Source organism: Melospiza georgiana, chromosome 5, assembly GCF_028018845.1.
Source record: "Melospiza georgiana isolate bMelGeo1 chromosome 5, bMelGeo1.pri, whole genome shotgun sequence".
NCBI lineage: Eukaryota > Metazoa > Chordata > Aves > Passeriformes > Passerellidae > Melospiza > Melospiza georgiana.
The window spans coordinates 57,599,275-57,612,300 of NC_080434.1; the positions used below are offsets into that span (position 1 = coordinate 57,599,275).

General features: G+C 38.1%; 1 protein-coding gene across 2 annotated transcripts in view; it reads right to left on the reverse strand.

The window, feature by feature from the left end:
• The window catches only part of STK32B (serine/threonine kinase 32B), a 155,887-nt gene that overhangs the window by 124,476 nt on the left and 18,385 nt on the right, over nucleotides 1-13,026 (reverse strand). For both annotated transcript variants that reach the window (XM_058024838.1, XM_058024839.1), the window contains exon 2: nucleotides 2,715-2,770. In XM_058024838.1, coding sequence (XP_057880821.1) covers nucleotides 2,715-2,770 — 56 coding nt within the window. The remainder of the gene's footprint in view (nucleotides 1-2,714; nucleotides 2,771-13,026) is intronic.

Consider the following 13,026-nt stretch of genomic DNA (forward strand, 5'->3'; position numbering starts at 1 on the left):
TAAATCAGTCACCATTTCAAATGTCTGTCTCTGTGAGTCAGTCCTGCCTTTATTGTTCATTTAGAAGCCTCGTTGCTGGCAACTTTTCCTATTATTGTCCTTCTGGAAGTACCTGGCTGCAGAAAATGTCCAAAAAGGATGCAAGGCTGTTAATCTCTATTGCAGGGTGTTTACTGCTCAGGGTCTGCTGTGCTTTAGCATCTTGCAGTGTATAACACCACGTTCAGTGCCACGCTTTCCTAAACTGCCTGCTTCCTTTATGGCTCCTCTGTGGCCTTTTCTGTTTTCTGAGAGAAATAGGATGTTTTAAGACATGCTCTATTTTTTTATTTTATTGCTCTTGGTACAATATCCCTGTGTCTCTCTCTCTCAATATTTCTTAAATTACTCTGGTTGCCGCGGCAACCTGAGCAGGGTATTGCTGCAGGAGGATTCTGGTATGGCAGAGCCCCCGTGCTGCTCAGCTCACTCGTGTGCTCAGAGCTCAAGGTGATGCTCAGCACCTCAGCTCCTCCATGGGGCTGGCTTCCTCATCACCTGGGATCTGTCCCCACAGCTGGTGTCAGAAATCAGCTCCCTGCCTTGCCTTTGGCCTTTTCAATCCACAGTCACAACATTTTCTGTCACAGGAACTCCTAGGCCATTTGGTACCAAATATTTTGTATCTCAAGTTCTTGTCTTTTCTAAGTGGCCACCTGCTTTCAGCTGCTGCCTCTGTACCCAATCCTTCTTAGGGACGCCTTAACAGCAGGTACTGTCTCCTAGACACTGTTGAATATTTTTCAGGAAAAGATACACCACAGCAGTATTGAGGAGGGTAGGAAATGCTTGTGGAGAGAAGAGAAACCACCAGCATGCTCCTTTTTCTGGAAACAAAGAGCACCTTTGGTCATTCCAAAGGTGTCCTTCGAGAGCTCAGGTTCCCCTTTTAGGGGCAGATGAAGGAGGTGAGGTCTGAGCCTACCAGGACCATCTCAGCCACAGCTTCTGTGTGAGCTGGCTGTTCTTTTGTTCAAGCCAATTGATGGGCAGGCTGTAGCAGAATGTGTGTGGCCACTCATGGAGCACATGGAGTTCCCACACTCCTGGGCACATGCAGACCTGCCTGGAGCATTACCTGTGCAGACACACCTGGCACAGAGCTGGTGCACTGTCTGCTGCACTCCCAAAGAGGCACACACAGGGCACGGATCAGTGGTACCCGAGTGACGTGCAGGGCACTACTCTGAAAGGAGCCCTTCTGGCTTCAGTGACCTTGCTTTGCCAAGCAGGTGAAGGCAGCTCTTTGCTTATGCTTTGGTCTTCATAAATACCAGGAAATTGCTTGTTTGTTTGTTTGTTTGTTTGATTGATTTTTTATTTATTGTTGGTTTGTTTGTTTGTGGAAGAACTTTACACTAGTTATGCTTAGCATATTCCAGTTACTAGTGATTCCATGTACATTGGAAGAAGCCAAGTTAGAAATTTTGATGAAACAAGTTTTATTTGTATATTAAAAATTTGCCAAGTGAATTCAGAAGTAGGCAATTGGAAACCAAAAATGCTGAACTCTGATCTAACTAGCTTTTCCTTTGTGAGGGTCAACATGATTTGGACATGTCTTTAACTTTTTTTTCCTGTACATAACTTGCAGTCTTGACCTTCATTTAGTTTGACTTAGTATTCCACCTCTGTACTGTGATAATAAACAATCACAGATCTCTGCTGCCCTGATTTTAAGGGGTTTATAAGCACTTTTTTGCCCAAGCAGGATATACTCCTATTGACCTCAAAGACAGTTTCTGCTGAAAACTACTGAATTGAAAAAGGACTGTGCCATGAGGGACCATGCTGTTCTGCAAGAAGTATTTCTGGCCTCTCTAAAATTAAAGTCATTGTTCTGCACGGAGGCCAAGAACCAGCAAAATCCTTTGTGTGTTCTTAATGCATGGCTACAGAAGTGCCTCACCAGCACTGAGCTGGCATTTACTCAGGAATCATTGAAATCAAGATTTAGACAGCTGTTGTTCCATCAGTCACCTGATCAACTATCAGTTATATTTCATCCTCAGATCTATTCCTGTGAGAAATGGTTTCTAATAGTTTTTTAAATAGTATTTTCTCTGACTTTGTGGCTTTGTATTTGTATTATATGTGGCTATGTGGCATTGTATTATAAATGTAAAACCTTGTTATAATCACTATTTATAGGAAAGAAATGTTGTCTACTCAAGTGTAAACAAACCATTAATCTTTGTTTCAGAAAAATCCTGTTGAATTGAACAAACATTTACTCAGTGATCATAATTATATCATATGTCAGTTTACACAGTGCCAAGAGGATTTATTCTATGTAAAATACCTTTAAAATACTGCAATTATTTTAAAGACACAAATAAGCTCAGGGAATTAAGAACAAGATCACTTTGGTGGACTGTCTAAAGAAGTAGTCTGCTCCTACCTTTTTGTTGATTTTTGATTCCAGGAGAGATTTCTAAATTCTGTTAATCTCCATTTGGGATAATTAATTATTATAATAACTTTTGCTCAATTAATTTTAGCAAATATATTATAATAGAAATAATTTAATGAAGAGACAGTTCATACTGGTGGTCAGATGTCCTTCAAGAAGGAAAAGGCTACAAAACCTATGTTCTTTGACCATAATCAAGCCAGCAAAACACAAAGGTATTCCCTATTAGACATTTAACTGCTCAAAATAGGTTGATTCTTACCTTTCCAAAACTCCCTTTCCCAATAGCCCGCAATATTTGAAAGTGGTCAAAGTTAACTGCAAAATAAAGGAGAGAAGAAAAGGAAAATAGTTTGTAGTGTGCTAAGTCAGAATCAGACATCAGATAGGAAAAGAAATTACAGTGTGTCCAACTAATGTCTTTTTACAATGTGGTATTCCATTTTTCCTCTTTAAACACCAAACATCTTAATAGCTAGCAAAGAAGAAGTTTGCTTTAAAATATGTTGCATTCATTTTGTTCCCCAATTCAACTTGGACCAATGTCTTCAGTGCCCAGTATATCCAAACAGAAATATATCTCTGTCCTAACCAAGTAACAAGGCAAAAGTTAGCATTTTGCAGCCAGTAGCAATAACTGCTCAGCATTTTCCAGAAATATTGAGATCTATTAAAAGGACACTGAATAATTCAAGTAAGTAACACCCTCTACCTACAGATATGGAATGACATATGGTTAGTATTTTTATATTATCACTGTTCAGGATAATTCCTATATTTTGTTACAGTGATGGAAGTTTGTCCCATGATGAGGTAGTATGATCACCAAAGTTTCCCACCTTAATGCAATACATAATGCTAATATTGTAAGACTATTTCATAATTTTAGCATAAGTTTGTTTTGAGAGATTGCATTTTAGGTTGGAAGTGGAATGGATTTACTTGCACTTCAGGAAAGTCTGACAGCACAGCCTGCTCTAGACACTGAAGTGCTTTGGTGGTAGGGTGAATGAGATTTCACTTCTCAGAAATGCCATTTTTATTAGTGTTACATGAGTTTAAACACAACATGACCTTCAAATCTTCATTGGTATATCCGATGTTTCTAAAAAAATTCTAACATCCTGAACAAAATTGATGCAAAGTCACTGAAATACAAACACAACAATGTGTGATACAGTTTTCACAGTCACTTCTCAAAAAAAGTCACACTTAGAGCTAAATTCAGTGAACCAGAGAAGACAAAGTTCAGTGCAACATAGCAGGATTTTTTTTTAATTAAAATTTATGCTCCTGGTTTTGGCCATGGACCTTCATCTATGCACCTGTCGACCTGTCATAGATGTAACAATAACTAGCAAAATTGTGGAGACAGACTATCACTGGAAAAATCACAGAACCATACAATGGTTTGGGTTGGAAGGGACCTTAAAGATTATCTCATTCCAACCCCCCTGCCATGGGCAGGGCCACTTTTCCTGGAGCAGTTTCTCAAAGCCTCATCCCACCTGGCCTTGAACTCTCCAGGGATGGGGCAGCCACAGCCTCGCTGGGCAGCCTGGGCCATGTCCACCCAAAAATGTGGTAACAAGAACAAACGCAGCAAAAATGTGACACATCAAGATGAAGGAGAAAATTCTATAAAACTCATAATGTAATTATTTACCGAAAAGAGTTATCCATCTCAAGCTAAGCTCTGCATAGAAAGTTGAAAGGTTGATAGCTATCAAGCCTCTAAAATGGGTTAATATCTTACTTGCTCTGTTGCAATAATATCTCATTTACACTATTAACACCACAAAGAATTTGTTTATTTATGCTTGCTTATACTGCCTTCAAGGAAACATGGTTGCTCCTTTCATTAGTGCAGCATAGCAACCACCTTCCTGGTAATTGCTGGAGACAAATCAAGCCCAGAGCTGACAGGGCTGAGAGCAGCAGACTCTGTTCTGCAGGAAACAAAGATGGTGAGTAAAGCAGCTTTAGAATTCGGATACTGAAATAAAAACGTATAACCTTGGAAAGGATTTATAACCTGCTTGGAAACTGGAAATTTGGAATAAAATTTTGAGCTGAATCCTGTGAGAGTTGGGGCTGCCCAGATGTTTGAGAAGCAGGATTGCTGCCAGCAACCTGCAGCTGGGGTCTCTGCTGAGAGACTCTACAGGGTAAAATCCCTTGTAGTTCTTGCTGGCCAGTACAGGTCAGATGAACAAGATAGTCAGTTTAGCAAAACCATCTTCCACACAAACTTACATCCATTTAAATCCTGTGCCTACCACTCATCCCTCCCAAATGCATGACTGGGCTGTCTAAGATGACCTTTAATTTAGGTAGGAATTCAACACAGTGTAGAAAATATCTTAAACAACATGTTAATCTCATTAATTTCTTTGATGGGAAAAAAATAATCCTAAAAGTTCAGCACAGAATGCTGGGGGGTTTTGTGTCACTCCTGTGTTTTCAAACTTTCTCATGTTTCTGCTTATTTTGCTAAAGACTTAACATGAATCTTCCTTAAAAAAACTTATTTTGAATTTGTTCTTTACCTTGCAGTCATTCAGCTGAGTCCGGTTGCCAAAACAAGTGAGAAATTGTAGAATCAGTCTGTAATTATCTCAATTTGAGTCAAGTCACATTTCAGTAATACTTGACTATATTATATTCTGAAATCTGACATGTTTTGAAATACATCAGTTTGAAGAATGATTTTGTTTTTGTAAAACTAAGATTAAGCATTTATCAGTAGCTATGTAAAAGATATTTTTTATTGTCCATATAACTTCTATTTCTCTACACTTCATCTTTCCTGTGTTTATTGCTCTGAATGACTAGAACAACCTTAATTTTTTAATTAGATTATTTGTAAATTTGACTTCCATACAAATGATATTATCAAATGAAGCACTGGAACATGGAGTTGAAGATGGATTACTAGTAAACTAAATAAGTGGTTAAAAATCATACATGCAACAATTGATCAAATTTTCTTAATTTCTATGTTTAACTTGAATAGAAATTGAGATGTTACATTTTCACATCTTCATTAAAAAAAAAACCAATTTTTTTCTATAACTAACAGTCCCATGAGCCTTATTTAAATTAAGGTACAATTATTGTAATGCATTTTTTGCAAGAGAAAATAAAGCCAATTTTAAATTACTGAGGAAATATGTAAACATGCCTGAGCCTGCATCTAAATGAGCAAGGCTTGGAGCCACTGTGGCTCTCTGGAAAGGGATAATTCACTGAAGAGAGACAATTCAGTCTCTTTTGATCATTCAAACATACTCCCAACACTGCAGATTCACAAACTGAGGAAGTTCTTCCTTTGGAATATTAGGACAGAATAAAAAATGTGCTACTTTGCAGCTGAGACTAATACCAAATTCACTGAGTAAAACTAAAGTGCTTCAAGCAGCATTCCCATCTAGGACAGAGCAGCACCTCCCTGATAACTGTGAAAGGCTGAGCTGAGTTCACTGCCACCTTGGTACTACCATTAGCCATACACCCCAGCTGTTTTCCTCAGAGGTTCTTAATCTCACACTCTCAAAATTAGGGGCTAATTTTGTTCATCTCAATTTTTTTTTCATGTTCTGTATGTGCTTTTTGTGTCTTTTCTGGTGAAAATTCAATGCCAAAATATCACCACTTACTCTGAGAAGAATTACACCTCATTATGACCTCTGTCATTTTCCAATGTTGAAAATATTAAGTTCAAACACTGCCATTTCCTCTGTGCAACAAGGACATCAGGAGTATTAAATTCTTGTCCTCCAAAACATGGCATGCCTTGTTCTTGTGGTGCCTGGTGCTGTAGCTAATGACATTTTTCTAGTGCAAAGCCCCACTGAGATAATGGTATGGCTGGCAGAAGGACATTTTCTTCAGTGTCAGTAATATGACTATTACTCTTTTGAAAATAGCTTCCTTTACTCAAGAGAAAATACTTCAATTCTCAAGAGAATACTTTCTTTTACAGAGAAAAAAATATTTTCCAACTCTTTGAGCACTTCTTTCATTTTATTATCATACTTTGGTAATATAATTGTCTCAGAATTTGAGTATAGGAATATGAACTATTTTCAGAAAACAAAATTTGTTTGTATTGTCCTCAGGTAATTTTTCATGCAAGTAAACCCACGGTTAAACTTATTTACAACACCACGAGAGAGTTTCTTTCCAGTTTCTTTGATTTCCCTCAGTTTGGAAAAATCAAGTATTATAATTTGCTTCATCCCTTAAAACGTCACCATTGATTCAAAACTAAGAGGGAATATGGAATAAACCAGACATTTTGCTAACTAAGAGCAAACAGATCAGCATTTACAACACCTCTTTCATGTTATGGTACTAGAGCAATGGATGCCTGTTAATTTCAGCAATGTGTTGTATATATACATATAAATATTGTATTTCTTTCCATTTAGTCATACTCAAATAAACCTTCAATTAATTCCTTTGCGCAGATTCAACTGTCTATTAATAACTATTAATGCAAGTATACTTTACTTGGATTAGAATATCAGATATTTTCAAATTAGCCCCACGCAGAGCATTTTCCTGTAGTTTGATCTTGAACACATAAGAGCCAGATGATGGCAACAGGATTCACAACTGAATTAAAGGTTTCATCCTGCTTGCCATGAAAAGCAAAAAAATGTGGTCCTAACCATTTTAGATAGTTGGTCAAATATATTAGTGTACTCAAAAACTCTCAGGAATATCTAGAAGCATGGTGCTGTGGTTTGTGACTCAGTTATACACAAGAGCATCTCTGCTGCCACAGTCTTCTCACGTGACCTTAGGTGAGTGCTCCAAAATCTTCTGCTGCTGTCTGTAGAAAAATGAATTATTACATCTCCAGGCAGCTGTAAAATTAGGTATGGAAAGCACCTTAGAGCTCAGACACACAAGTAATTGGGAGAGCAGTGAAAGCCAATTCAGGTGATAGTGCTTCATAAAAGCACCATGAACACTGAAAGCCATTTTTAAAATGTAGGTGTGTACACCGCCATGGAAGCAGAAGTACAGAGACCAGAGGATTGATTCAAACCCCACACATGAGGTTGTGGCAGAGCTGAGAACAGAACCCAGATTCCACTCCACAACTTCTCATGCATGTCCTCCAAACTGCACAAGCCCTGGTGGTGTAGGTATTTGGTATCAAACTTTCTAGTGAAAGATAAAATACTTATTTCTTTCTCCACTGCTCCCTGAGGATAAAGTATAATTTGGAGAAAATATTCACATCACAGACTTGTTTTTTTATAACCACACTGCAAAATCACTGCATAGTTTTAGTGGAAATGCCTATTCTTTTTTTTTAATCAGCACTATATACATAATGATATATACATAATAAAACAATGAAGTGTATGCATTCACCTCTGCTGCATTATTCACAAATACTATATTTTCTGGAACCAAAAAATCCCAAAGAAGTTACATCAGCAACACACCATTATGTATTATGTGTTTGATTTATGATCTTACAAAGGAATATAAGATTTTGACCCTTTCACTTGCAGTTTTACTGTTCAAAATATTCTCATGTTGTACAATATTTGTTCAAGTGTAAATTACATTTAGCTAAAGAGGCAATATGAATATTGGGTGGATTCTAGGTAGAGCTGATATCCGTTTTCTCACTGCACCTGAGGACAATTTATTGTATGTATATGTGATTAGTCCAAATACACAATAACCATTACCTGAAAGAACTTTGTTTCCCCTAGAGAAAATATCCAACTGAATGTGGCCAAAGCACTGGCACACACATGCTTTGCAGAATGAAAAATGAAGTAGGGGCCTTTCTGGAAGTACTTGATAAGCTAAATTCAGACTCTCCTTCCCTGGTTGAGTCCTACTGATTTATTTGGACTGTCTGGGAGTAGCCAAAACCAGACATGAGCACTAGGCATTAGGAGGTGTACAGTAAAGCCATGTTTTTAACACAATGAGCTTTTCAACACATTGAGATTCATTCTCACTGATCTCAAGAGAAAATAGAAACAAGGAGATATGATGTGGCCATTAGCCAAGAAAATAGATTTTTATTTAAGTCTGACCCCTGTCTTGCAGGTCTGTTTTGGGGTGGATTAATGCTTCCTGTTCTGTGAATCAGGAAAACAGAATAATAACTAAACCAAATGTCCTGCTAGATTTGGCCTGTATGGTTTGACCTGAGACTCACTGGATTACTCTGCTGATAGGATCTCAAACTAGTTCTGCAGTCCTCTTTCCATGTCTGTCTGCTTTTCAGATGCTCCAGCCTTTTCCAGGGAGAGCCAGAAGCTGTGCTGACAGAACCTCAGTAGATCCTAGCAGCTATCAGATCTTGTTAAAATTGTTGCTGTCCTTCCACACAAAACACATAGGAGGAGTAACCAAGTATATGCAGACATACATATTCAATACTGCTAATAAAATCCCCTGCTTGAATGAACATAGATAGGAGAAACATGAACAGAGACTAAAAATTAAATTAAGGATGATAAAATGGTTCGGGCAGTCATGAGGAGTCACATCCCATCATGCTCTGTTCATGATAAGTGCATTAGTGAAGAAAGACTCTGCTTAAATAAAGGAAGAAATGAATTTCTGCTGACAGAATGATAAAGCCAGGCATGCCTTTGAAGTGAATAAAGAGTACAAATCTGCATAGCTCCACAGGTTTCTGAGTAAAATAGAACATTGCTATACATTATTTGACTGGGAAACTTACTAGTTAGATAGAGATACATAACCAAAAAGAAGTTTCAGAGCAGGTTTTATCTCACTAATGATGAATCATGATATTTCCAATCATATTTAGGGCCTTTGTATTTAAATTGCTTAACAATGTCTCAATTCTTCATGATTAATAAGTGTTTTAGTCTCAATATAAACTAATTATGTTAATATGCTTTTATAATTATTCAGAATTTATTTGCAATTAGAAAGAATTTTAGATCTTTGTATGCAAAACAAATTTTACTTAGAATTCAGCTAATTTTGTTTTGAACTGTACAATGCATTTCAGTCTGATCATGTTTGCCTACTTCGCTTTCTTCAGTGGAAGCGAAACATCTCTGTACTGTCAAAAGACTTTGGATCAGCCAAGAGCTCTGAAATGAAAGTGGCTTTTCCACAACAGTTCATTTCTGTATTTTGCTTCCTTGTGAAGGCACCTGCAGGCTGGGGTGTGTGGCTGGACTGCCTGTCCCTGTCAGAGCTGTCCTGGGCCTGGCCTGGGTTTGCTGCCCTGGTGCTGGGCTCTGGAGCTGTGAACAGGGGCTGGGTCTGCACAAGGGATACAAGGATCAGATCCCAACGCCTTTGAAGAGGTGTCACATCACAGAAATGTAGTCCAGCTTTGAACTGGGACAGAAGGAGATCTGAAAAGGTAAAGTTGATTTCCATTCAAGCTTTCAAAACCGGTTTTATTTTCCCAACATAAGGCTTAATTTTTATCTGGGAAAGTAACAGCATTTTAATTTGGCAACAAGTTCAATTATCCATTAAAATTGTTTTCAGAGGAAAAGTCAGATTCAAAGGAAAAAAGAAAACAGGATGACAGGGTTCTTCTTATCTTCCATCTATGTCACATTTCAAACAAGACATAGGAGAAGTAACCTTTTCCCTTATTAAAATGGGGAGAAAATCTCAGTACCAGGGTGCTGGAAAAGCGGCAATGTGATTCTATTTATACCTCTCTTATTTCTATATTCTATAAATAAATAGCTGATACCATAGATAAAAGAGTGGGCTAAAGAACATCTGCTGTGATGCATTACAGACATTCTGATTTCCTTATGTCAATCCTCCTACAAGGCAGTACTTCACATGCAATTTAGTACACATTTGATGAAATTCACAGAATATTTAGACCATGCATGTTTTGTTCATCCAAAGCAGTGCCAGCATCATGGGGTTCTACACTGTAATTAGTGAAATCCACCTCACATCACATCATTAAAATGAGTGGGGTTTTCCCTAAATGGCTGGGAAATTTTCTGAATGTGTTAGTTAAAATGAATACTGGAAAGAACTAAAAGAGCCTTCCATTTTTCAAAATGCTATAAAAACAGACTGGAAGAATTTGGTGAATCAGCTAATAATTTACACTGTTACAGAACAGGCATGTGTTGCCACAACCAGAAGTAAAATTGCAATTCTAAAGAAAATTAGCATTTGAAAGTAACCAAGCTGCTAAGTAAAAAAGACCTAAGTACTGATTCTCAAAACTCTTCTTCCTTTTTAACTCTGTAAAAGAACATAATTGTATTTCTAATGCTATTCTATAAAAGCTAAAAAAAAAAAAAAAAAGATAAGATGAGATTTTGCATTCACAAGGAAACTGTGAGTCTTTGGTAAACAAGAATCTGTTTGAACCTAGGATCAAATGAAAATGTCTTTCCAGAGCTGCTTATTAAATAAGCCAATAAGCCAAATTAAAATGATACTGCCATTAAATACATCTATACTGAAAAATGTCTAAGGCAGCTACCTGAAGCCTGTCAAACAAAGTTTGCTCCTTGGACAAAGTAGAACAGACTGCAAATTGTTACAGCTTTTCTCTGAAGGATGTTGACACTGAAACTCCTGAGTGCCGTCCCACAATCTCCAGACCTTGAGTAGGAAACTGGAGGTCTATCACCAAACCAATAATCAAGAAAGGACATCTGCTGCTTTCAGGGACGTGGGTGTCAACCTCTGTGAGCCACTGGGAGGGATTTGTCTGTCCAGCCACTGGAGTCAGGGCAGAGCCTTACAGCTCTAAACTGCAGTAGGATTTTGTGGTATCACATTCTCTGAACAGAGAGAGACCTAATTCTCTCTCCCAGGATTTTTCCTGGGGAAGGCAGCACAGAGGGAGAAGAGAAAACAATTCTTATCTCCGCTTGCTGCTGCTTTTGTTTGGCACATGTGGAATGTGCTATGGGGATTGTTTACAGAAGGTGAGCCTTGTTTGGATTCACTGGCCAGCTGGGCCAGAGCTGGGTCGTGGCTGTCCCCAGACAGTCACGGGGTTTTGTCTAGGATCTCTTTAGTACAGTTCTGGTATAGTATTAGTCTAATATAATATATCTAATAAAGCATTTCTTCAGCCTTCTGAAACCATGGAGTCAGAGCACATTATTCACCATGATGGGATCATCCTGCATTGATGGGTTTTGGTCTAAGAACACAATAATCAGTTTTTGCCTAAAATCTACTGACAGGTTGCCCCATGGTAGCCCAGAAAAGGCTTCACCAGCAGCACCAGTGACTCCAGGGGCTGCTGTTATCATTACCCTGTGGAAAAACCAAAGTTTCTTGTTCTGTGGAAGGTGTGGGGATGTTTAGCTGCTGCTTTGCTCCACAAGAATTTTAGCACAAATTGGATGAAATTAGCTGTTCTTTCTGAAGGATTGAGCACAAATAGGTGTTTACTGGCAAAGATTAGCTGCACTGATCAGAAGAGCTCTTGTGTCTGCATCTCTCTCCCATGGTGTTTCTTGGGAGCAATAGATTAAAAAATAAACTTTTTTTTTTTTTTTATGCCTCTTTAAAACTAGACCAAATTTTTACCCTAACAATTCCTCATTGGAGATTTTAGTGCACTGCCTCCATCTTCAGACAGGTTACTCTGTTTCAGAGGCATACAGCAGCATTCTCAGGTGGCTGGGGGGAAAATAGAGAAAATGAAAAGCCAATTCTTGCTTGTGATGGTTTGTGTGAGCAAATCCAGGAGGAGGTGAGGGAAAAAAAACTATTATTATAAATAAATAATCTCAGTCTGAAGGACACAAAGCAATATGAAAGTTCTGTCCCTATGAGTGACTTCAGCTCCAATGAAAGCAAACAGAAAGTTACCTAGTTTTGGAGTCTTTCTCATAATTTTGCTTTGTGCCTTGTTTCCATTTTCATCTTTTTTTATTGGAGAAGGAATAGAAAGAACTACAAAATCAAATGGTCTTCACTGATCTCAGTTGAAATGAAAAATTTCTGAGTATTGACTCATGATGATTTCTGCTTCACTATTACTGCTGTGTCCATTTAGAGTGAGTGCATTTTTGATCTTTTTTTTTCTAAAATGAGAACATTTGAAGAAATTCTCCTTTTCTATTTGCTTTTGGCTTTTCACAGGAAAGATTTCTATTTTCATACAGCCTGAAATGAGGAGAAGTAGAAAATATTTATATTTCCCACCATCAGAAACATATGCTTTGGGCCCTACACCACACCAAAGATCTCTCACAGTCCACTTCACCCACTGTATTTTAACCCTTTTTATGAACCTTTTCATGTGATGCTATGATGAAAGCACACAATCATCCAGGAAAAGACTTGTTCTTTGAAAAACTGAGAAGAAAATGAGGCAGTCAGAGAGACACTATGTCTGGCGTGCTGCAGCAGCAGGAACAGAGCAGAGCACAAGCACATCCCTTTTGATGGCAGGATGGGTGTTTGGACTAGGTTAAGCTGATTGTGACACCCTGTGACACGCATGTGATGCTGCTTTGGTTACAAGTCTGGCTGCAAGGGCAGTGAAGTGACATGGTCACCTCCACAGGGAAGTTATAACGCCTATCAGTACAGAATTT